The sequence below is a fragment of the Gymnoscopelus microlampas genome, assembly GCF_963454915.1.
Source record: "Gymnoscopelus microlampas genome assembly, chromosome: 6".
NCBI classification, from domain to species: domain Eukaryota; kingdom Metazoa; phylum Chordata; class Actinopteri; order Myctophiformes; family Myctophidae; genus Gymnoscopelus; species Gymnoscopelus microlampas.
In genome coordinates, this window is record NC_139943.1 from 16,182,446 (window position 1) to 16,209,180 (window position 26,735).

The following is a 26,735-nucleotide window of genomic DNA, read 5'->3' on the forward strand; positions in this document are numbered from 1 at the left end:
GAGAGAGAGGGGAGAGAGAGAGAGGGAGAGAGAGAGAGAGAGAGAGAGAGAGAGAGAGAGGGAGACAGAGAGGGGGAGAGAGAGAGAGAGAGAGAGAGAGGGGGGGACAATACAGCACCATGGACAGTGACACAGTGGGCTGGGCTTACTACTCGACAATAAGATAAAACCCCTGCATCCTTATTCTGGTGAAAACTTTTCGCAGGAAAATAGCAGTTCTACAAGCTTACAACAGGCTGCAACAATCTGCTATTTTCAGCGAGGATATTTAATGCAGAGCGCAAAACAGAAAAGTCATTAGCATAGAGCCCAGAGAGACTCCCGTCAACCATATACAGGGGTTTAAGTAGTTAATAAATATCCGGTTTATTGCGGGACAATGCGGGAATACGGGACCGCCCATTCCTACCATTCCCACCAACAGCAATAAAGTCAAATAAAAACCTTATGTGAGATTTGCGTTGGGTCCCGTGTAGTACATTTACTCACGTACTCACGTACTGCATTTAAGTATAATTTTGAGGTATTTTTTACTTGAATGGAGTATTTCCAATTGTTAGTACTTCTACTCCACTACATCTCAGAGGCAAATATTGTACTTTTAATGCACTACAATTATTTGAAAACTTAGTTACTAGTTACTTTGTAGATTTTGATTATTATCACAAAACATACAGCAACCACTTCAGCCCTACACTATATATATTTCGGCCATTTGAAAATTGCCGATCTACAAGCTCACAATGCGTAAAGATGCAACGCATTGTGAGCTTGTAGATCGGCTGTTTAAAAAAAAAAAACATACATTTGAAAACTTATGAAATGGGACATTCTGGATAATGAGTTTACTTTTGGTACTTTAAGTACATTTTGATGCCAATACTTTTGTACTTTTACTCAAGTACATTTTGAATTCCAGACTTTTACTTGTAACAGTTCACATTGCAATATTGATACTTTTACTTAAGTAAAACATTTGAGTACTTTTTCCACCACTGGTCCCATGGGACTTCCCGGATCCCGCTCCCCCGATGGCACAGCTCTATAGTCTGATTCACAACAGATATTGTTGTGCTAATGATGCCGGCGCAAACAAGACCTGTAAAATGTCACAGCTGAGTGCAATTTGCCCTTGCCCTTAAGGCAAATTGCGCTCGGCTGCAAATTTGTATCTGATTGCAATTTATCCATGTGTCAAACTCTAAACGGAGGCTTTGCGGCTGTTTATTCATGTGGTGATGATGCATGACTGTCACCGAGGTGGATTCTGTGGAGCCGGTGCAGAGGAGGCATCATGTAGACCAGGGGTCTTCAACAGGGTGTCGGGGACCCCTAGGGGGTCCTCAGAGTTACTACAGGGGGTCCGCCAAATCTTTTTCTGATATGATATATATATTTTTTACCTTAACCACTTGAACCCTAGCATCCCATTTCTGAGGAGAACTTTAGCCAAAAATAGCAGATCTACAAGCTCACAACGCCTCGCGCTGCGAGGCGTTGTGAGCTTGTAGATCGGCTATTTTTGGCAAAGAGGTATAGGTGTAGAGGGAAAAAGAGCAGACCAAGTAAACAAAAAAAAAGTTTATCTGAAACGCAATTTTATACAATAGAGGGGGTCCCTGCTTCATCTCTCTCTCAGCTAGGGGGTCCTTGGCCTGAGAAGGTTGAAGACCCCTGATGTAGACCAGTGTTTCCCCCCAAACACTGGATCTATGTGTGGGTCACGGACCCATTTTTAATGGATCACAAGTGATTTTTTTTTTCTACATTTACTAAAATTGTTGTTATTTTTATTAAGATTTTCAAAATGTAAAAGAAAATCCTTTAATTTTCAGAAATTAAATAGAAATTTCAAATATTATTTATTCAACAGAATTTCATAAATAAATAAAATAAAAACAAATCTAAGAAATTCCATGTATATGAAAAAAGCTGATCTACAAGCATCTGAATCGCGACCCGTTGTGAGCTTGTAGATCGACTATTTTCACTAGTTTAGGTCCCCCTTTTGGGTCTCGAGCTAAACAGTTTGGGAACCACTAATGTAGGCCTAACAAAAGCTAAATCCTAAATATGGGCAACGCCAGTGTAGCAATCAAAAGGCTAAATGTTATTAGAGCCAATGGACTAAAACATCAGCAAGTTGATGCTCACTTGTCAGAAAATAATGTTTTACACGGCCTACACTGCTGGTTGAGCAGAGTAGCTATTCTGGAACAAATGTGTTGAATATGTGTTTAACAATGGTGATTCTACTAAACTATATGATACAGTACATGCACAGTAATAAGTGTATTTGTGTGTGTGTGTGTGTGTGTGTGTGTGTGTGTGTGTGTGTGTGTGTGTGTGTGTGTGTGTGTAAACAGGCAGAAAGTGTTTGAGGATATCCAGCGTCTCCTAAATCCTGATGACATCATCAACGAGGTAGTCTTTGACCTGGAGGATCCCAGGTAGATACACACACACACACACGCGCACACACACACACACACACACACACACACACACACACACACACACACACACACACACACACACACACACACACACACACACACACACACACACACACATCGGTACACATTATCTCTGGGGTCATGTGATCAAGATGTATCAGTCAGATTCTTTAGATTCCATTCCAGTTGGCTATGATCACCTTCAAAAGTTTGCGGGCCCAGGGTAGGCAACCCGGCCTGGCGGAGACCTGCACTCAGAGGAGCGCACTTTTCTACTTTTCAATCATATTATTACTGATGTTTCTTCATATCCTTCTTCATACTCTTTTCCAACATAGCTGTGAATGGGTATTAAAGTGATGTTAAAAAATGTCTTATATCGAACTTGTTGAGGCCTGCAGAAGCACTGGAAATGTCAAAGAAATTATGTTGAATGGATTCACATAGTTTCTCTATTTCTCCCTCACAATCTGTCTGTCTGTCTTGTCCGTCTGTCTTAGTCCTCAGTGTTCATCTGAGAGGTCAAACTCCTTGAAGTTCTTCTCTAAGTTTGAGTGTGGGAATCTGAGGAAAGCTGTCCAGGTCCGCAGGTACTGTATGGACAACAACTCTTGCTCGCTTTTGCAACTTCTTTTTATTGATCTTTTTTAACATCTGACACTTTTACTTGCTCTTTCATGCACTCTCTCTCTCACGCTGCATCTGCACCAGACTTTTCAAAGCGACACGCACACACGCACGCACTTTTAGTCGGGGCTCGCATATCCGCGCGCCTGGTGTAGCCCGTATCATTGATATCAATTGGATCTTTCCAAACATGCTGTACGGGCGCAGTAAATTCCACGAATACGCGCGCTTTGAAAAGTCTGGTGTAGTCCACACACACACACACTCACACACACACACACACACACACACACACACACACACACACACACGCACACACGCACACACACAAACAAACAAACAATCAGTATAACAGTACATACAGTAAGTAACAACAGTCTCTCCTCTCGTCTCCAGGAATGAGTATGACCTCATATTGAATGCGGATGCTAATTGCTCCCAGCACACCCAGTGGTTCTACTTTGAGGTCAGCAACATGGTGGCCGGTGTTCCGTATCGCTTCAACGTCATCAACTGTGAGAAGACCAACAGTCAGTTCAACTACGGTGAGACGAGAAAAAATACTCTTACCTTTGAATACTTTAACCACATTAACCCTTGGATGCATGTCATTATAGGTGAACATTATATGATTTCTAACATTCACAACACATTGCAAGCTTGTAGAGTTAAAATGCAGGCATTTAGAAGACACTCTTATCCAGAGCGACTTACAAGTGCGAGATGGGAATAAGCGTTGTAACCAAACGACAGGGTAACTATAGTGCAAAGAGCACAATGCAATGCTCACCAGGTAAACATCAAACCTAGTCTGTCTAAACAACATGCTATCTAAATAATAGGGTTGTCCGATATTGGCTTTTTTACCGATAACCGATATACCGATATTGTCCAACTCTTAATTACCGATACCGATATCAACCGATACCGATATATGCGGGGATTATTGTGATTAGGGTAAGCTCAAATTTCATATCACACACACCATATACAGTAAGAACTCCTGTAACTTATTTTTAAAGCAAAAATAAAAAAAAAAAAAAAAAAAAAATTTTTTTTTTTTCAAAAACCGATACCGATATTTTCCCGATATCAATTTTTATGCTAATATCGGCCGATAATATCGGGAGGCCGATAAAATCGGACATCCCTACTAAATAACATTCTTAACATTTGTGGTCAACAAAGCCCACGGACAGCACCTTTAACCCATTAAGACCTGAGGCCAATTACATTACAGTCATTTAGCAGACGCTTTTATCCAAAGCGACTTAGAATAGTTGCTTTGCGATTTGCAATAAATATTAGCAGTTTTCTGACAAAACTTATGTTCCAGGGACCCCCAGAAGCAAATGTTTTAGTTAAAAATATTGTTTAAAAAATATATATGTATTCAAAGATTTGCAAACATTTTCACGACTTTTCAAAAATAGCAGATCTACAAGCTCGTAGCGCGGCACGAAGTGGCGCGCTACGAGCTTGTATATCTGCTATTTTTTAATAGCCAAAGTATGCTATGCTTTCCCGGTTTCAATGGGTTAAGTGGTTAAAGGATCATACCGGTGGTCTGGACATGTTTAGCCCATTGACTGTGACTCACGGTATTCGTGACATTTCTGCTGACTGTTTTCCAAAGCATCGTCGTTTTTTTTTTTATTGTCAAAAGGAAGCCATTGGATCCCATTCACTTGGAACTTGCTTGAGATAGGTATAATCCAGCACAGTATAATCGTGCTGTTTTCGTTGTTGTAATGTGTATGAATCAATTTTAAAGCGTGGATTGATTTGAATTAGGTCTACTGTAGCAGAAAATAGCCACTGGAGAAATTGATAGATTCATGATTCAATGAAATTCGAGCTTCTATGACGCCTTAATCGCGCAATGATGTTTAGCCAACGTTGACTCAATAAGGAATGTCTTATTGACTATGAAGAAAATGCTAACAGTTGCTATCTATCTTAAAAGCGTTATGAAAAAAATACAGCTGATGGACCGTGGACGTTTTCATTGACAATTTCTCACCAGCTTAGGTGAACAAGCCTCTAGCTAACTGGATCAGGTCAGGGTCAAGTTGTTAAAGTGGTTCCCTTTCCCCAAACGTTTTTGTGCACCATCCAATAATTCTACAAATGTGTATGTAATTTCACATTTTTCAAAACAGTCAGTGGAAGGTAAGCACTTCCACGTAGTCCATAAGACTCAAAGTAAATGCAAACGATAGCTTACAGTATCTAGGCTACTTTGCTCTAACATGAAATTAGAATGCAGGCACAACTTACAAGCAACAAGGTACGAGACAAGAGAGACAGGTGGAGCTGCAAGCTATATGAGGCAGTGGGTTAGTGATTATTAACTTTGGATGTTTATGCTTTAGTTTTAAGGCCCTTGCACACATGAGTCAATGCAATTATTGTGTTGGTCAGTCAGTCAGTTTTTTTTTTTTTAGATTAACAGGGCTCCCACTATGGATAGTGTTTATTTGTGTAGCTTGTGCTGGCCTCGTTTATTTGGGGAGATGCATGTATATACCAGGTTCTACACTCCATATCCTTCACAGCCCAGCTGTGCTCTCTCATGACGGTACTTTCCAGGGGGGCAGCAGGTGTGCATCGTGTGTCTGATCTTGGCACGCATTCTGTATGTCAAGACCAGCCTTATAGGAAGAATGTGTGCACATCCAGCAGGTGCAACTGGCTTCTGGTTCCCTTTTTATTTCATTAATTTGACTTAGGTTTATGTGTGCAGAAGTAGTTTTAGTTAGTTTGTGTTTGTTTTCTTTTTTAGTTTCAGTTTTCTTTGTGACTTTTCCAAAGAATGCCTTGATTTATAGAACCTAAGAGAAAAAGGTAGGATAATAGAATGCATATATATAGGCTATTAACCTGTGATTGTGGAAAGATTGCGACAAAAACAAAAGCTGATAAGATTAGGCTATCCTCCCGACTATATTTTGTGAAACGAGTTGGATCTTTCACTCCACTGCCCTCGCTGGACCAATGCATTTGAATGGAGAGAACAGACGGGGGTTTGCTCATCTGATGGGCTGTGAAGTGCCTTTATCTGCTGGCTATTGTTTTCCTACAGCAGGTCACGGAGAATATTCCATAATTTTTCAAAGTAAAATCACTGCTTTCGCTGGCAAGGGGACGGTAGACGGATGCATTAATGAATGAATTCCTGGCAGTCAAAGAGTTAAAGATGCAATCTGTAAGTTTCATGTCCCGAGATTTGAACCCATATGTGTCTCCTGCTTGAGAGACCTAGCCTGGCGTAGCCGACTATATCACTGCGTTGATATGAGTCTGGTGCTTCCATGAGGACGTTTTTTTTCCCAAGGGGCGGGATCAAAACAATGGCCCTCGACGCAATTGGTTAGACCTACAACCAACTACCAATTACAGTCTTCCATATTCGAATACTGGGCCCTGATTGGTTACCCATGTCTTCTGGAGCAGGAAATGAATTCTCTATGGAGCGGTGCCAGACCCAAATCGCAGAGTGCAATTTTTTTTTGCACTCGCAGATTCATCTGGTCCCAGGCTATGAAAGACCAACATCTGTCGCTCCAATTCAAGACAGAATCCCTTCTTAGGGCGGCCATAGCTGAGTGGTTAGTGAGCCCGCCTAGGGAGCCAAAGGCCCTGGTTGCCCCAGGTTCGATTCCAGGCCAGGCCAGCATATGTGTCGATGAAATGAAATTTGTCCCTGAGCAAGACTCTTAACCCCTAATTGCTCACAGGTTCTCATTGGAAACAAGACCGCAAGGACTTTCATGAACGACCTGTTAAAAGGAATTATCCTTATCCTTTTGACCGGGGCAGATATTGCGCTCATGACCACAATTTTGAAGTTATCAGCATTTCATTGAAAAGATGGAAATGTGTCCGATCTATTTGCAATCTGTTCGTTGTAGGTGTGGGTGGGTGTGTGTGTGCTGAGAACAAACATTATTTCTTTACAAAGGAAAGGGAGGGATGGCCATAATGAGAAGGAGAGAGAGAGAGATATAAGCAAGACGGCTGACATGGCAGCAAATTAAAGTCATTAACTATAAGAAGAGCAACAATCAGGTCAGCCGAGAGGGAGGGAGGGAGGGAGGGAGGGGGAGAGAGAGAGAGAGAGAGAGAGAGAGAGAGAGAGAGAGAGAGAGAGAGAGAGAGAGAGAGAGAGAGAGAGAGAGAGAGAGAGAGAGAGAGAGAGAGAGAGAGAGAGAGAGAGAGAGAGAGAGAGAGAGAGAGAGAGAGAGAGAGAGAGAGAGAGAGAGAGATGATGAGACATTACAGTATGGCTAAAAGCTGACTTAAATGACATACACATTCATGTGTTTGTATGTTGAGCACACACACACACACACACACACACACACACACACACACACACACACACACACACACACAGGGCTTTCACAGAACGTCCCGTGCTCCAGTAAATAGCTCTTTTCTCCAGGAAATTGGTCTCATCCGAGAGGAGAGCAAACACAAAGGGAGGCGTATACTCCTCCTGTATGCGTCCTATTAGAATGAACATGTATTCTCCTCTGAAAGATAGTTATCTTCTGATTCTCTAGGAAATGATCTCACCACAGAATCTTTGGTTGTTTTGATTTGATTTGGATTTAGTCCAGTGCGCCCCTTGGACCAAATGGACCTGTATTAAGGTTCCATAATTGAACCATTGTGTGGTAGACATACAGTACTTCTGTATGTGGTCGTCTGCAAATACGTCTTTAACCCAATGAGACCTGAAGCCGATTCCGACATGTCTCCTAAATCTCAACAGCATTCTGAAAAAACGTATGTTTCTATATCAGTGGTGCTCAATCTTTTTCATGTGAAGGACCCCCAAAATTATATGTATTTGGACGCGGACCCCCATCAAAATATTTTGTTCCAGGGCAGCACTCTGTGCCGCGCTACGAGCTTGTATATTTGCTATTTTTGAATAGCCTAAAGTGTAAAATAATGCTTTTTAGCTCAAATCTAAAAATGACACAGTTCCAGGTCTTAATGTGTTAAGGTTCCATAATTGAACCATTGTGTGGTAGTCTGTATGTGGTCGTCTGCAAATACGTCTTTAACGACAGGAACCTTATTATAGGCATGGCATACAGTATAGGCAAACATATGCCCAAAAATAGTAGATATACAAGCTCACAATGCGTTGGAATATATTTGCATTGTATTTGCTAGTGCTTGATTTAAAATGGTTTTAGCCCTTAAAAGTTTTCATTGACTGTATTTGTTATGTATGTCTCTGTTCTCTGCTTCATGTGAGAGGACCACCATGGAAAGAAGTCTGTTTTTTTTAACCCTTAATTGTTTGATGCTTTCGAGAAATTAAATCGGTGTGCCTGTGCGTGTCTGTCTGTGTGTGTGTTTGTTGCAGGCATGCAGCCTGTGCTGTACTCGGTGAGGGAAGCCCTGGAAGGCCGACCTCACTGGAAGAGGACTGGAACGGAGATCTGCTATTACAGGTACTGTACATAATGAAGGAGATCTGCTATTACAGGTACATAATGAAGGAGATCTGCTATTACAGGTACATAATGAAAGAGATCTGCTATTACAGGTACATATTACATAATGAAGGGCTCCACTGAGGATGTCGGCTTTTCATGTCATAAGAAAAATCCACAAAAAAAAGCTTGGAATTCAAGTTCACTGCACATTTATGAACATGAGTCCTGAACAGGCTATGCTATGTCACCCGTTAACCACATGAACCCTACCCTAGCATCCCTATTTTGAGGCAGACATTATGTGAAAATAGCTGATCTGCAAGCTCACGACACACTGTGTGAGCTTATAGATTGGCTAGTTTCTATTTTAGTTTCGCCAAAGAGATTAGGTGTAGAGGGAGGAAAAAGGAGGGGGTCTAGTGTAGACTCCTGTGGAACCCCGGTAAATTAAGTATGTAGGTTGTGGTTAAGATTAAAATATTTCTATTGTAGTTGAAGCTCTATGCAGAAACAATGTAAACCTGACTTTTTCTTTGGACTGGGACTTTTAAATTCCAGGTGTTTCGTTCCATGTTTTAATCTGATCTGACTCCTCCTATCGTCTCACCCAGAAACCACTTCTGTGCGGCCCGGGGCAAGAAGAGACCAACGTTTTACACTTTGACCTTCACCGTGACCTTCAGACACGTCGATGACGTCTGCTATCTGGCCTACCACTATCCTTACACATACTCTGCATTACAGGTACCTGTCTGTCTGTCTGTCTGTCTGTCTGTCTGTCTGTCTGTCTGTCTGTCTGTCTGTCTGCCTGTCTGCCTGTCTGTCTGTCTGTCTTTAATTTCTTATGAAAGTAGAGGATCAGAGATATAAAAAAAGAGGCATCACTTGCTCAGATTGACCCAACAGATGTACCGTAGAACTACAGCCTGTCTGTCCGGCTTAGGGGATCTACTACTAAATAGCCAATTACAATGCTCCAATCCCTCCGGCTTATGGCATACAGGAATTAGATGAACACAGAACATATATATTCATCAATGTGATGACACCCCAACAGCCCCAAATCACAAGACACACGCGCACGCACGCACGCACGCACGCACACACACACACACACACACACACACACACACACACACACACACACACACACAGGACTGAGGTCTCATTCCTGAAACTTTGCTGACATGGTTCTGCCACCTCTCAGATAAAGCTGTGTACAGTACATCTCATCCATCCATGCCATTACTTTACAGTTTCAGTGTCATTTTCACACGCACGCACACACGCACCCACACACGCACGTGCACACGGGCGCGCACACGCAAATGCAGCTGGTTGCATTGTGAAGGGATAGAACGTCTTCTGCGTAAAATAGGCCGTGGAAACAAAGAATACTTTTGTTTATCACATTACTTATTTCTACAATAAGCATTTCTTGAACTAAAGTTCGCATTTGTCAGGTTCGGGGCACAAAACTCAATTTTGCTGTGTTATTTCAGAGCTACTTTCCTTTTGCTTGCACACAGAAATTGAAGTTTAAAAACTATATGAGTCACGGAAATATAGGGGGAAAAAAATGGTTGTATCCTGCAGGCCTGGGAATTAAGGGTATGAGCTTGCTGCAACGGAGGTCACGAAGCACTTATTGAGCTGCTATTGGATGCAAATGTAATAGTTTTGGCTACAATGGGACAAGGCAGCGGACATTAATGTGGCTCCCCCAGGGGTCTCATATATATATATATATAAAACAGTGCAGCGATTCCATACTGAATGTTTATGTATGCAGGAAAATGTAATCATGTGGATCACGGGATCCACATGGGAACAGCCTTGGCTCACAATGTGGATCTCTGGGTTCATGTGGTCTTTGTTTGTTGATAACTTTGTCTGCCAAGCTGGTCTATACATAGATATATATAAAGGCTAGATGGCTCAAGGGGGCGGCGCAAGCGTAGCTCAACCGCGGCCATCTTGCGACGGTCACTCATAACATTATGTCTATGGTGCATATACTTTGAAATAACCATAGCGTGCTCAATTTTCATCCGATTTTCAAACAGTTTGGTGTTTTGTAAACACCAAAGACGTAGTTGTGATATTGCATACTTATAATTATAATCATGTTTTTTTTTTTATACAATAATATCATAACTACATCTTTGGTGTTTACAAAACACCAAACCGTTTGAAAATCGGATGAAAACTGAGCACGCTATGGTTGTTTCAAAGTATATGCACCATAGACATAATGTTATGAATGACCGTCCCAAGATGGCCGCCATGTGGCGACGTCGTACTCCATTGGCCAGCAGCGCGGGTGAGTCATCTAGCCTTTATATATATCTATGGGTCTATATACAAACAACAGTACACACAATACACACATTAGGCTACACATCCCCTCAGTCACTTACACACGCACACGCACACACGCGCACGCACGCACGCACACACACACACACACACACACACACACACACACACACACACACACACACACACACACACACACACACACACACACACACACACACACTAAGACCCAAAAGAGAAGTTTGATGTCTCCACGGGTCCCAAACTTGTGAAAATAGCCGATCTACAAGCTCACAATGTGTCGCATCGCAAATGTCTTAGATTTTGTTTCTTTATTTAATAAATTCTTAGAAAAAACGTCTATATTGTTTTTAATGAAAATGTGTCATATTTTTGGGAAATATTTTTGAAATCATATTTTAAATGTAGGGAACCAAAAGGGGATATTTACCTGTGACCCATAAAGATTGGTCTCTCTCTCTCTCTCTCTCTCTCTCTCTCTCTCTCTCTCTCCAGTCTCATCTAATGGTGCTCCATCGTTCGGTGGACCCCTCCAAAGTGTTCTTCAGGCAGCAGGTCCTGTGTCAGACCCTGTCTGGGAACCCCTGTCCCCTGGTCACCATCACTGCTTCTCCTGCCACCAGGGGCATGAGAGACCTGCACCAACTCCGTAAGTCTGCGTGCTCACGCGTACGTGTGTGTGTGTGTAGGGGCGTCACGGCCATTCACTGTGCGTACGACACGACACTCTCACTCTCATGGATCCGCGATTTCATACCCCCCACTTTTTGGAAAGAAAAAAAAAAGATATATCTTTTTTTTAAATAATAAATCGGTAAAATCAGGCAAAAATATGAATTAAATAACCTAACCCTAACCCTAAAACCGAAATAAAGTAACCAAAACACCGGAAAAAAACGTAACAAAATCCGCCCAAAAAACGCACATTTTTGAAAATTCAAAATTTGTTTACATTTGACAGTTACAAATGTTCCCTTGAAAAAAAATGATATTCAAAGATTTGCACACATTTTCACGATTTTTCAAAAATAGCAGATCTACAAGCTCATAGCGCGGCACTCGGTGCTGCGCTATGAGCTTGTATATCTGCAATTTTTGAATAGCCAAAGTATAAAATAAGGGGTATAGTCCACCGAAAGTCCATCTCCCCCACCTTCTGAGAGCCTGTGACGTCCCTGTGTGTGTGTGTGTGTGTGTGTGTGTGTGTGTGTGTGTGTGTGTGTGCGCGTACGCGTATGTGTAGTATGTGAAGTGCTCACTCTTCAAGCTGTAAATGAGAGGATGTTTGTGAAGCATCCCAGCAATAAAGATGAAAGCGTAAGAGAGAGAGAGAGATCTTACTTATTGAGGCTTAGAGCTACATGTGTAATGAATGTATGTACGACTCAGATGATGAACGTGTGCACCAGGCTCTGCTCTATAACATGTCTGCAGTAATATCACATATTCATCATATTTACACTAATGCCAGTGAGCTCTGCTCTAAGGCCATACTTTATGTCCATCCCTGTAGCTTTTTAGAGACCACATTATACAGTGGCAATAGCTACTGCGAACAGGGTTGCCAGATCTGCTTATTATAATTTCCCCGCAAGATTTTATTTGAAACTAGCCGATCTGCAAGCTCACAACGCGTCGCATCGCGACGCGTTGTGAGCTTGTAGATCTGCTATTTTCAAATAGCTGATGTATATGTATAAGTGCTCATTTCGCCCATAGTCGCTTCTTTTAGGGTGGTTTTCCTAGACATGGTTGCTTGTTTCTCTCACAGAATCTGGCAACACTGACTGCCACGTTCCCTAAAAAATGCACACGGTCTCGAAAAGTTGATTCTTTATTTGAAGGAAAGCAGCCCCAACAGTTTTTGTTTGTGTGATGATTGAGTGAGAACAGACAGACAGACAGACGCTTGGACATACGGATGGATGGACGGACGGACGGATAGAAGGACCGTCCGTATATTTACGGAGGAAACAATCACTTAATGGGAAATAGTCTGTATAAGCCTCCCTGCCAGAGACGTGGAGATATATCTCATACTTTGTTTGTTTTTTCCGTACTTAATTGAAACCCAGTGATCCTTGGCAATCAGAAATATGAAGGAATAATTTGTCTGGGAGAAAACCATATGAGATTCACTATGCCGTATCAGCATTAACATAATTAGCCCGTTAGCCCCGGGAAAGCATCTGTGTCATTTAATTTTTTTTGCGTTGCCTGTTAAAAAATAGGAGATCTACAAGCTCATAGCGCGGCACCGAGTGCCGCGCTATGAGCTTGTAAATCTGCTACTTTTTTTAAATCGTGAAAATTTGTGCAAATCTTTGAATACATGTAATTTTAAAGCAAACATTTTCAACTCAAATCTTTGCTTCTGGGGTTCCCTGGAACAAAACATTTTGAGATGGGGATCCGCGGCCAAATACATAATAAAAATGTTTTCTAAATCCTAACAGTATGTTACTATATCAGTGATGTTCCAAATTTTCCATGTGAAGGACCCCCAAAATGATATGTATTTGGCCGTTATTTGAGGTACTGTTTCTCATGAGTTGCTTGCAGTCGTATCAGTATGAGGAAGGAGAAGAGGAGGGCTCGAACCTCGATGAAATGAGTGTTTTTTTCAGACAAGCAAGAGAGAGATGCCGGAGACCAACATCTCAAAATATGTTTCAAATCTTGAAAGTGTGAGAACTAGTGATTTAGAAGGCTCAGGTCTTAATGGGTTAGAGTGTCAGTCTCCTGTGGTGGGTGGCTCGCTTCTCCAACACAATTTGATCTCCTTTTTCGGGAGCTTCTAAATTATCACATTAGTTTAATTAGTCAATATTAAAGTCACACTTTCTCAATTAAATAACAGTTATTTTTTGGTGTAAACTTTCACGGGTATTTTTTCCAAAATAACCACATGAATGTGTTTTTTGACAGCTTATCTAAATACTATTTTAGACGCGGAGTGTCTGCCCCCGACACTCATGCCATTACGACGACGCAGGAATCGGAAATGTACCGGAAATGTTTTTATTTATTTGTTTTAACTAGGGCTGGGACTCGATTAAAAAAATTAATCTAATTAATTAGAGGCTTTGTAATTAATTAATCTAAATTAATCGTATTTTAATCGCACATCAATATTTGACCTGAGATCAATGAAAAAAAATGTTTTCAAATGGATTTTGGTAAACGTCTTTAAGTACATGTACTCAAGAACTGTACTTAAGTACAATTTTGAGGTATTTGCACTTGACTCTCGAATACGCCTATTTCCAATTTTTTTATACTTTTACTTCTACTCCAGTAACTCCACTATATCTCAGAGGCAAATATTTTACTTATTTTAAAACTTTAGTTACAAGTTACTTTGTAGATTCCGATTAATATTATAAAACATACAGTAACCATGTGAAAATAGCAGATCTACAAGCACAAGGCATTGTGAGCTTGTAGATCTGCTATTTTCCACCATTGGAGGCTGGTAAAGTGTGTTGTTGTTAGTTGTTTTATAGTCGTTTAATTAATTATTTAAAAAAATCGCGCGCATGTGACCCGCACCGCATCGTGCAAGCCCCCCCCCCCCCCCCCCCCCCCCAAACGGGACAAACGCGCGCGTGGGGGGCGGCATCCATTACAGATTCTGATTTGCCCAGCCAACATTATCAAGCAGGCTATGCGGCACGTCTTCATTCAGTGGCTGCTCTGTTGTTGTGAGAACCACGTCGTTCTCACTTCTCAGACAGCTTCTCAGGCGGACCGATAATACCAGCGCACCAACCTGGTGCGCTGGATAATAGGTCCGTGTGAAACTCGTCCAGTGAGAAACGTTCCGCGGTGAAAAAGTAGGCGCGATTAAAATGCGTTAATTTTTTTAACGCGATAATTTTTTTGTAATTAATTGATCGAAATTAACGTGATAAAGTCCCGGCCCTAGTTTTAACCCATTAAGACCTGGAACTGTGTCATTTTTAGATTTGAGCTAAAAAGAATTATTTTACACTTTGTGCTATTCAAAAATAGCAGATATACAAGCTCATAGCGCGGCACCGAGTGCAGCGCTACGAGCTTGTAGATCTGCTATTTTTGAAAAATCGTGAAAATTTGTGCAAATCTTTGAATATATATATTTTTAAAGCGAACATTTGTAACTCAAATCTTTGCTTCTGGGGGGTCCCTGGAACAAAATATTTTGATGGGGGTCCGCGGCCAAATACATATCATGTTGGGGGTCCTTGACATAAAAAAGATTGAGCACCACTGATATAGAAACATGCGTTTTTCAGAATGCTGTTGAGATTTAGGAGACATGTAGAATCGGCTCCAGGTCTCAATGGGTTAAAGTGAATAAATACAGTTTCTGACATCGTTGTTGTTCCTTTTCCAAAATATCCTCGGTGCAAGGACCCTTCAGCATTCGTTTTGGAGCAGTACTTCCATGTCTTTGTTTCAAATTGAATTCTAATCAGTGCCGTACGGATAGAGCTACCAGTGGTATTGGCAAAAAGACTGCTAAAATAAATGTTACACAGTATGAATTCAAACTTAGTTTAAATTAGGAACAACGTTTTTCACGGACATGTTCCCGATGTAACATTTCTTGTCTCCAATCAGTGAAAAGACTATAAAACCAACTCTTTACTTAAATAAACGCAATTGGAGCCTTCATCGAATGGTCTATTATGTAAAGTGTCTTGAGACAAAGCTTTTTGTGATTTGGCACAATTATAACATTGAAATGAACTGAATTGAAATCCAACTGTCCGGCAGTAACACATTTTGATGGCAGCACTTGGCAACTCCTAGAGACGCAAATGTGTGCAAGTGTGAAGCAGGCTGTTGTGGAAGAATGGCAAGTACTGACTAATCTTGCGTTCCATTGGGTACATGAATTTTCCCCAAATTAACTGGCATCTCTGTTCAAACCGAACATGTTGAATGTGGCCGGGTGTACTTACTGTAGCGGCCAAACAGCTTGATATTGTCATGGAAATGAGCATTGGTTTTGGTGCGACAGCCTCATAAAGTAGATTTGTTAAAATGGCATTGTTTTGCTAAAGATTCATAACGGGACTTGCTGGGAACATTATGCATTTCTGAGGCTGGTAGCTTCTCTCATACAGTGTCTACACCGGTGGTTTTCAACCACTTTTAGTTCCCAAGGCACACCAGTGGGTCATTCAAAACTCAATGTTCAAAATAGGGATGTCAGGTTGAAAGTTATCTTTCTTGTCTGTATATAATTTGCCTCTGAATGGGGAAATAAGTGTGTACTGACACATTAAACAAAAAAAAAAAAAATGAAGATAACACTGTTAACCACTTTAATTAACCCTTGTGTCCCTATTTTTGGGCTTTACGGATCTTCTGGAAAATTATTATCAAAAATAATAGCAAATCTACAAGCTCACAACGTGTCACATTCGTAGGCCACTATAACAATGGGACTCAGTGCCTCCCTGCTTGGCACTCGGCACACACGGTGTAAGTCCCTGTGACATACTAGCGTCATGTCCAGAGGGTGTACTTCAAGCTACAGAGACAGGAGATAGGGCTCGGCAAGGCTTACTTACTTTATATGTAGAAAAGATAGATTATTGATAGATAGATGTCTTTATTTCTGTGTCACGCACCAAAGGTGCCCAGCCCACAGGACACAACATACTGTATAAATCATTGCATCATTGCAAAAAAAACATGATTCCCCGGTTGTACTCTTAAGGTCTCTATTGTATACCTTAACCACTTAAACCCTATATTGGCTAAAAAATAGCCAACAGTTGGCGCTTGTAGATCTGCTATTTTCTGCTAATTCGCCACCCCCCCCAGAATACGGATGCTGGGGTTTAAGTGGTTAAGGCAGGTGCTACGGTGTTTTTTGTTTGTTTTTTTATAGATTTATTTTTGGGCTTTTATGCCTTTATTTTGTATAAGACGGGGAGTGACATGCAGCAAAGGCTGTCGAACCTGGACCGCTACGCCGGCCCAGGCCTGCTATGGTGTTTTTTTAACAGCGATCAAGAATCTCAGACTTTCTCTTACCTTACAGTCCAACGTTGGTTTTCATCGCGATTGCAAATCCCCACTGGAGGCAATATGGCCGCCGTCCACAAGCCTAGACATGTTGCCTGTGGATATGGTATGGTGTGTATAGAGGAAGTGGACTGTGTCTCACCCTCTGCTGCGGTGCTGACGTCCCCTCCAGGGACAGAATTAACCATGAAACCCTCCTAGCTCAGCTGCTCAGCGAGCAGCCGAGTGAGACTATGATAGTACCACCACGTATTATCAGTCCCAGACGTGTGTGTGTGTGTGTGTGTGTGTGTGTGTGTGTGTGTGTGTGTGTGTGTGTGTGTGTGTGTGTGTGTGTGTGTGTGTGTGTGTGTGTGTGTGTGTGTGTGTGTGTGTGTGTGTGTGTGTGTGTGTGTGCTTGTACTACTATACTTGTGAGGGCGAAATGTCCCCACAAATATAGTAGAATTTGAGAAGTAGACATTGTGAGGACAATTGTCCTGGTCCTCACAAGATAAATGGTTGTTTTATGGTGAAAAATGCATCATTCTTTGTGTGTGTGTGTGTTAGGCTTACATTTAGGAAAAGATTCAGGTTAGGGTTTGGATTAGACACAGAAAATCGCAGATCTACAAGCTTATAACTTTTGTGTTAGGATAGAAAAAATAGACACAGATGTATATAATAGCATTCATAAAATTGGCGTCCGAAAATGTTGATGCTCACAAGTATAGTTGTGTGTGGTGTGTGTGTGTGTGTGTGTGTGTGTGTGTGTGTGTGTGTGTGTGTGTGTGTGTGTGTGTGTGTGTGTGTGTGTGTGTGTGTGTGCGTGCGTGCGTGCGTGCGTGCGTATGTGCGCCGTTCCTGCAAGAGAAGGGATTAACAGATAAAACACACGTGCACATACCCACACAGACAAACAACTTGAATCCAAGTGCAACAGAGGCCTCGAGCAGTCACAACTAATCAGTTCCAGTTTCCTTCCTCTGTATGCAAATTACTATGCTAATCAGGTCTAATTACAACCAGCCATGTCACTGGGTTAGAACATGAGCGAGGCTTTACCCGTCAGAGCGGTGTGGTCACGTGAAAACCTCGTAACTTCAGCTTTAATCATATCACTTCAATATGGGGCAACCTTGCTGATTTTCTGCGTAAATCCTACATTGTAAAATCACAACGCTGGAAGAAATACTAAGGTGTTTTACTAGCGGCACTATTTAACTTTTTTGTTGTGAATAAAATGTAATTTTGTCCAATCTGTATGGTAGAGTATGTTAATATATAACGTATATAATTGGGGTGGTTGTATTTAGTCTCCCTGCACTTCTATTGAGACATTTAGATTGTGTCAAAGGTCATGTCTCACCTAGACACAGGATCTGACATGAATTTTGACCTGATGGTCAAGATTCAATTTATCCCCTGAGCAAGCAGGCCGGCTCTATTATCTCAATGGTAAAAACCAGAGCCTTCTATTAGAGAGTTGCGCCAATGAGGGGTCAGAAACAGCGTCGGTCACGTGGTTCATGTAGCTGGAAATAGTGACAAGGAGCCGTCAATGCATTCCATGAACTTCCGGTTTAGGGATTTGTCACTATTCGCCAATGTATGTGTATGTAGAAGACCTGGCCCGAAGAAGTGAACGGAGTTGGCGTAACTCTCTAATAGATGGCACTGGTAAAAACATCAGCACTTGCCCAGTAGACCTGGGGTCAAATCCGGGGTGGAAGAGGAACGTTACATAGTGCTGATTTTAGTAAAAGTAGCCATTCCACAATAGTGTTGTTGAATCAATTACCGCAAAATCATTCTTTAGTGTACTGTTTAGCTGCAAAATGACAGCATGTGTATGTTTATATGGCTGCCTTGTTGAATACGACCACAACCAAGCACCGCGGACAGATTAATTTGATTCAGGTGTGTCCATTTGTCTATTATTGATAGCAGCGGCCATTATTGTGCAATAACAGACCGTGTAATAAACAGTTTTAATTAAATTGTTAAAGGTAGGGTGAATGATATGTTTTGGTTAAAACAAGAAGGTTTTTGTTAAAAGGTTAAAGCACTATATTGTGATAATAATCATTGCTATAGAGTGTTTGTTCAGTAGCAGGGGTCTCTGTGTCTCTCCAGATCTTTAATAAACATTAAAGATGAAAATACATTTTCAGGTGGGTGGCCAATCTTCAGCCAATCAGGAGAAAGTACCCATTTATCAGCTTCAATGTCATAGTGTTCCAGTTCCAATTTTGTCTTCTCATTTCTTTCTGCCATGACTTCCAATGCCACTTGTCGAATCTGTATCCTGTGTGAGTTCTCCCCTCCTGATTGGATAAAATAGGTATCCCTACCTAAAAATGCATTTTCTTTTTTAATCAAGAGCTGGAGGGACGGGGAGACCCCTGTTACCGAACAAACACTCAATGAGTACTATCAGAATATAGAGCAATTTAACACTTATTTTAACAAAAACATATCACTTACCCTATACCTTTAAATTGTCATATGATGAAGCATAAATATATATCAAGTATATATAAGTTGCATTTCTCAAAAGGAAACGCATGTATTCAATTCAGTCTGACCTGAAGAAGGGAAAATAGCACTATATGCTGATAGTAATCATTGCTATCAGTGTCTGTTCAGTGACAGGGGTCTCTTGTCTCTTCAGCTCTTTAGTAAACAGGTCGGAATACCAATTTTTATCCATTCTTCTTCAGCTCTTTAGTAAACAGGTTGGAATACCAATTTTATCCATTCTTCTTCAGCTCTTTAGTAAACAGGTTGGAATTGTATGCAATCAGAAAACACAAACTGGATAAACAAGTGAAATTGGAAGTGACGACGCGAAGAAATGAGTGGACGGAATTGTAACTGGAACACTATAAAATGTAAGCTGAAAAAAGGGGTACTGGCCTGATTGGCTGCAATTGCCAACAGACCTGAAAAAGTATTTTCTGTTTATTAAAGAGCTGGAGAGACAATGAGACCCCAGAATATATAGCTTTGACTTTTTTTTTACGAAAACCGTTGTTTCAACCGAGAAAACACCTACCTTTCACAGACTCCAGCTACGCATGATGCGCCTTTCAATCCCGTTCATATAAAACTAATAATAATAATAAATCTATGCGTGGGCCTCATGGAGTTGGGTTCTTAACATTTGTCGTCTTGCAACATGCAAGGTTTTCTCTCGAGCCGCGTTGACAGATTACTTAAAGCAGCCTGGATTCCCCTTTGCTCCTCTCGTCTCTAATTAAAAAAGCTTCCCATGCAATCACAGCTCGCTCTCTGAACGCTGTTAATTATCAAACATAATCTCATTTAACAGGACAGGCATGGCTTCCAGATAGCTTCCACCGGACTGGGACTCTCTCTCTCTGTCTCTGTCTCTCTCTCTCTCTCTCTCTCTCTCTCTCTCTCTCTCTCTCTCTCTCTCTCTCTCTCTGTGTCAGCTTTCTGTGTGTAGCCTTTCATTCTCCTTTCATGGACCTTATCGCTGTCTCGTCGTTCAATCTCGTTCCGTGTCCGTCTTCTACAGCACGATTTCACCCTTGTATGTTCTCTCTTGTCTTTCTCACGACCATCTTGTCATGGTTTTGTACTGTTAGTCGTTCTCTCTCTCTCTCTCTCTCTCTCTCTCTCTCTCTCTCTCTCTCTCTCGATTGCTCTTATGTCCCTCAGTCAGTTATGGTCTTTATCTTCATTTGTTCCTCTGTTCTTCATCCTGTGCCTTCTTATTCTCTCTTTACCGCCGGCCTCCTTCCCTCCGATCTGGTTCCAAAACAAATTTATATCCATTACTGACACCTTGATTACTTGAATGTCATGGAAGGATTCAGTGTTTATCACCTGTGTCACTCGGTCACGCGCATTAGAATGGGAGCGTGTTCTTCTGTGTCGTACGTGACTTGACCCGCTCTCTGTCGCTCTACTGAGAAGCCAAGGTTCTAAGAACCGTCACGACTTCTGGGTGGAAACCTTGTATGTCCGACGCTGTTGCTTTCCAGGAAAATGTTAAAAAGAACCTTGTAAGGCAAGACAGTTTTATTTGGATGGCACGTTTCAACAACAAGGCAATTCAATGTGCTTTACTCGGAACATCAAGCAAAGGAAACGCAATTATACAATGACATTTATATAGAATAATATTACTATGACTTTTTACAGGGGCCAGTTCCGAATTGTAGCCACCTGTAAGTGGTTTTGAAGGAGAGTAAGGATTCATTTCATTTTATAACTGTTGGTAGGGCGTTCCACATTTTTGTGGCATAGAAGTAGAACGAATTTAATCCCTTGCAAACATGTATTTACATAATACAGATATACCTCCTGGTGTAGTACACTGATCTCAGGCACACCAGAAGTTTTGGGTGATTGATTTTCCTGATTGAAATTGTTGTTGACTCTCATGTAGACAGCAAAGATGAAAATCACAAGATTGCATTGATCAACACAGCAAACAAAAAAAAAAGAAGTATAATAACTACGAATGGTTTTAGCCTGCTTTATTAGAGGGGGCTGGAAGAAATAATGGGTGGGCAGTGGATCATATAGCCTGAAGGTTGCCGGTTCCAATCCCTGGCCAGATAGTGCAACAATGTGGCGACATCACAGCAGCTGGAGGGTTGTCAGAGAGAAGACCAGATGCCAGCTCCTGCCATTGTGCCTGAGGGGTCAATTGGCAGACACACAGCGTATTTATGGCAGAGTGTTTGTTTGTGTGTGAGGTATTGGGATGGGTTCAATACGAGAGATCACAATCAGAATACATTTTATTGTCTCATCACAGGCTTACAGGTGTTATATTATTACAGGTGAAATATTTTGTTGTAGTTTTTGTGAGAGGAGAGAGGATACAAGTGGAGCAGGAGAGAAAAGAGAAACAGGATAGAAACAAGTCAAACAATTTAATCAAAAGATATATAGAATGTGCAGTATAGCAGGTATACAGTACTGTGCATGGTGTTTATATTAGCATCATATGCAGGTGTGCATGTTCGTTAGAACAGTGGTTCTCAAACCTTTTCATGTCAAGGACCCCCATTTTAAAATATATATGCCAAGGACCCCCATAAGATAATTATTTTACGGCTCTAAAGACCCCCAGTTTGACACGCATAAGACCACGGACCCCCATTTAATCGCATTTCTATCTCTAGGACCCCAATTTATATTGTAAAATCAATGTTAATTTGGAACCAAATGGAACCAAAATGTGTACACTCTCTGAGTTACAGACCCATAAGGGTCAATTTGGTTCCGAACTATGTATCATTTAGCTGGGGACCCCCTGTAACTGCCTCATGGACCCCTGGGGGTCCCCGGACCCCACTTTGAGAACCAATGCTTTCGAATATTAGCATCATATGCAGTAGCAGCAGGTGCAGTGTTCAGTGTCCGGAAGGTGCAGTTCACTAAAACCGTTCAGGAAAGGTAAAACTGTAGTTCCGTTAATTCCGTTTAAGGAAGTATGGACGTAATCTACACGGGGGATAAGGTAATCCAGCATAAAGGAGACTAGACGGACACAGTGTAGCAGGCCTTGTTCAACTGGTCTGGAGTTGAAACTTTTTTTCAGAAATCGGACGTGGTTGTTGTTTCCCCATAGTTTCCCCCCCTTTTCTCTCAGCTTTTCCAACCCTGACAGAGAGAGGTTATAGGCCTATAGCAGAAATGGAAGTGACTCACATGGCTGACACACATTATAACACCTCTACCGGCTGAATATAAAATGTGGCATTGGAGCTCGGCACTCAGGGCCCTATGGAATGCATCATCGATGATCCTTGTGGCTACTCACTTGATGATACATAATTATTTTCATCTTTCCGGCAGTGCCACGTACGTGTCTCTCCAGTCATTCTCCAGGAGCCTTATATAACACCACGCAGTGGTGGAAAAAGTACTCGAATGTTTGACTTGAGTAAAAGTATCAATACTGCAATGTAGAAGTACTCTGTTAACAAGTAAAAGTCCGGAATTTACTTGAGTATAAGTACAAAAGTATTGGTATCAAAATGTTCTTAAAGTACCAAAAGTAAAAGTAAAAGTACTAAAATGTTTGAAAATAGCAGATCTACAAGCTCACAACATGTCACATCGCGACGCGTTGTGAGCTTGTAGATATAAAATAGGGCTAAAGTGGTTAAAGGTAGGGTAAGTGATTTTCTTTGGTTAAAATAAGTGTTAAATAGCTCTATATTCTGATAGTACTCATTGCTATAGAGTGTTTGTTCAGTAACAGGAGTCTCCTTGTCTCTCCAGCTCTTTATAAAACAGAAAATGCATTTTCGTTTCAGTTTCATTTCCAATTTTATCCAATCAGGATAGAGAAATCAATCAGGATACAGATTAAACAAGTGAAATTGGAAGTGATGACACTAAGAAATGAGCAGGCAAAATTGGAACTGGAACACTAGAAAAATGAAGCTTAAAAATGGGTACTTTCTCCTGATTGGCTGAGATTTTGACACCTACCGGAAAATGTATTTTCTGTTTATTAAAGAGCAGGAGAGATGGGGAGACTCCTGTTACTGAACAAACACTCTATAGCAATGATTACTATCAGAATATAGTGCTTTAACCTTTTAACAAAATAGTTTTTGTTTTAACACAAAAATATCACTTACCCTACCTTTAATATATGTTTTATAATGTAATATATTTATATCTGCAAAGTAACTAGTAACTAAAGTTTTCAAATAATTGTAGTGCTTGAGTAAATGTACTTAGTTACTTTACACCACTGACGTTAATAAGAGCATCTGCTTTCTCTACCTTCCAACCGCAAAGTAACTACCGCACGCCACTCACTGGTGGCTTGTATGAGCCGACAAGAATCACAGGCATCGATTCACCATATTGCCATGGCGATGAATGGCGGTACGCCTTTCGTGTCCTTCATAGTCAAGTCACGTCTATTTTATGCAAATGCCATCAAATACTATCAAACAGATATGACATCCAATACATTATCTGCAAGTAATGTCCCAAAACCTCCCTATCAACCAATAGTAATGAGCCTCAACACCTCCCATAAACCAATAGCTAATAATGGACCTCGACTACTTGGTAAGCCAATCGTAATGGACCTCGACGGGCCCACCATGGGCCAATAGTAATGGACCCTGACAGGTAATCATCTAATGGTAATGTAGGATGACCAGGCTGTCTGACCAACGAGCTGTGGGAGACGGTGAATTGCATGGCATCACTTGCCTTAACCCTTTAAGACCGGGAACGAATCTGTGTCATTTTTTATTTTAACCACTGACTTTAACCATTATTTTATACTTTGGCTATTCAAAAATAGCAGATATACAAGTAAAATATCTGCTGTAGATATTGTATTTTTTTGAAAAATCTTTTTTGTGCAAATCTTTGAATATATATGTTTATAATATGTTTATAATGTTTTTAAACATTTGTAACTCAAATCTTTGTTTCTGGGGATTCTACAAATGTCTTCTAAATCCTAACAGTTTTGTTCCCCAGTTTTTTGCTATAATCCAATCAGTGGTTCTCAAACTTTTTCATGTCAAGGACGCCCAAAATGATATGTATTTTACCCCCATCTCAAAATATTTAGTTCCAGGGACCCCCAGAAGCAAAGATTTGAGTAAAAAATGTTCGCTTTAAAAGTATACATATTCAAAGATTTGCACAAACTTTCACAATTTTTCAAAAATAGCAGATCTACAAGCACATAGCGCGGCATGTGCATGAGCTTGTATATCTGCTATTTTTGAATAGCCAAAGTATTAAATAATGGTTCAAGAGGTTACACAGATGCGTTCCCGGTCTTAATGGGTTAAGTAATGTCTGAAGAGGCATAAAAGTGATGGTTAAAAGCGAGCGATATCAAACCTTCCCCCTTTTTTGTTAGATGTACAGTAATGTATTACAGAGCGGAGTCCCTCAGGGCTCTATACTTGTGGGTTTTTTTCTGCTTTCGCTCTACATTAAATAACTTCGCCGAAAGTAGCCGATCCCCTGGACGTGTCATAAAAAGGCGAACATAATGGTGAAAATAGACGCTCGCGAAAATAGCAGATTTACAAGCTAACAACATCCCAATGCAATGCTATGTGAGCTTGTAGATTGGCAATTTTCTTTGGAAAGATTTGGTGTAGAGGGAAACAAAAAAGAGTGGACCAAGTATAAACCTCTGGGGGACTCCGGTCAACTACGTACATATTATGGTTTAAGTTGTTAAATAAGAGCTGCCTAAAAACTGCACCCATTTGTTCTGTTCGTTGCTTTGAGACTTGACACAAATTGCGCCAAACTCTCGACCCTTGATAAGCAGGGATCTAAACAACTCTCTTTGTGGTAAATGCCAATTTGTTTGTCATTTTGGGTGACTAATGAATCATCAAGTTGAGAAGAGAAAAACAAATGAATCGCAAATTGGGGTAGATACTTTATTAGTAATGTTATAATGTCAGTCCACCGTACCGGAGTCATTCGTCATTGTCATTCGTCATTGACTCACAGGCTGGTCAGATGGAAAATGACTAGTGAATCATCAAGTTTATTTTTTTCCTTGACATGAAAAACTTTGAGAACAGTCACTTCTGTACATACAGTATGTATTCTTTATTCCCATTAGCTTCCGCTGCCGCACTCACTGTAGTCTTCCTGGGGTTCACACAAAACAAAAGAACATAAAAACAACACCCGATGTGTCGTGTATGTCGGTTGGAAACCTCCAAAGTCCAAAACTGTTACTTTTCGGATCTTCTTCTTTTGACGTTTTTGTGTAACACTGTAGTATGATCAAGTAGGTCGTTAACAGTGGTGTAAAGTAACTAAGTACATTTACTGAAGTACTGTACTTAAGTACAATTTTTAGGTATGTTTTACTGTACTGGAGTATTTCAAATGTTCAATACTTTTACTTCTACTCCACTACACCTCAAAGGCAAATATTGTACTTTTACTCCACTACAACTATTTGAAAGGTTTAGTTAATAGTTACTTTGAAGATTTAGATTGAGATATGAGAGGTTTCTGCCCGACGACAGCGGCGATATACAAACAAATGACAACTGTTTGCGTCCCTGATTGATAGTCCTTCAGCTCAGTCCTCAGACTGAACACACATTGCCATCTGTTAGCTTGCTAGCTCCACAACCTTGACATGCTAATCACAGTGGATGCTAATAGTGACATGTCATGACCGTCAGTCAGCCTCTTAATTACCCAGCCTGTCACATTAGCCAGGCCTAATTGATCGTTGTGATTGGTGTAATGGCCGGCAGTATAGTGGTTTAATTGGAAACCTTTATTGGATAAGTGAAGAATGTGTATAAAATACATGTTTTGTCATGATGACACTGTTTATAAAATCATATTATTATACTGTCTAATATACAATTATAATTATCTGTTAGCGAGTATAGTGGAGTTTCCGCAGTGCACAGTAAAATCCTCAGTCTTGATTTATCCATTTGTAATGCTATTACTGAGAATATACAAAGGTGACCAAATGGAGCTATAAGGGTTCATTTGGTCACATTTGTACACTTTCAGAATGAATATAACCTTTTGGATTTTACAGGGGGGGGGGGGTTAATGTTGTGTTCTGACTCCCCTGTGGGTATGACTGTCACGATCATGAACTTTAAGTTGACGATTGTCATACAAATAATTGTCATTAACGATTTATTTGCGTTCATTTAATTGCGAACATAATGAATAAACATGACATTTCTGTTTGCCTTTTAGGCATTGTAAACAACAATTGCACAGGGAGGATATGACAAATGTCTTCAATGTACAAATAAATGACAATCACAGGTACCAATAATCAAGACAATGTACTATGGCCAAAACACGCCAT

General features: G+C 40.8%; 1 protein-coding gene across 1 annotated transcript in view; it reads left to right on the forward strand.

Annotated features, from left to right (window-relative positions):
* Positions 1 to 26,735, forward strand: part of agbl1 (AGBL carboxypeptidase 1) — a 222,385-nt gene that overhangs the window by 113,762 nt on the left and 81,888 nt on the right. Inside the window, exons 15-20 of the mRNA XM_084060959.1 lie at positions 2,367 to 2,450; positions 2,957 to 3,046; positions 3,480 to 3,628; positions 8,470 to 8,557; positions 9,154 to 9,286; positions 11,378 to 11,531. Of these exons, the coding sequence (XP_083917085.1) occupies positions 2,367 to 2,450; positions 2,957 to 3,046; positions 3,480 to 3,628; positions 8,470 to 8,557; positions 9,154 to 9,286; positions 11,378 to 11,531 (698 nt within the window). The remainder of the gene's footprint in view (positions 1 to 2,366; positions 2,451 to 2,956; positions 3,047 to 3,479; positions 3,629 to 8,469; positions 8,558 to 9,153; positions 9,287 to 11,377; positions 11,532 to 26,735) is intronic.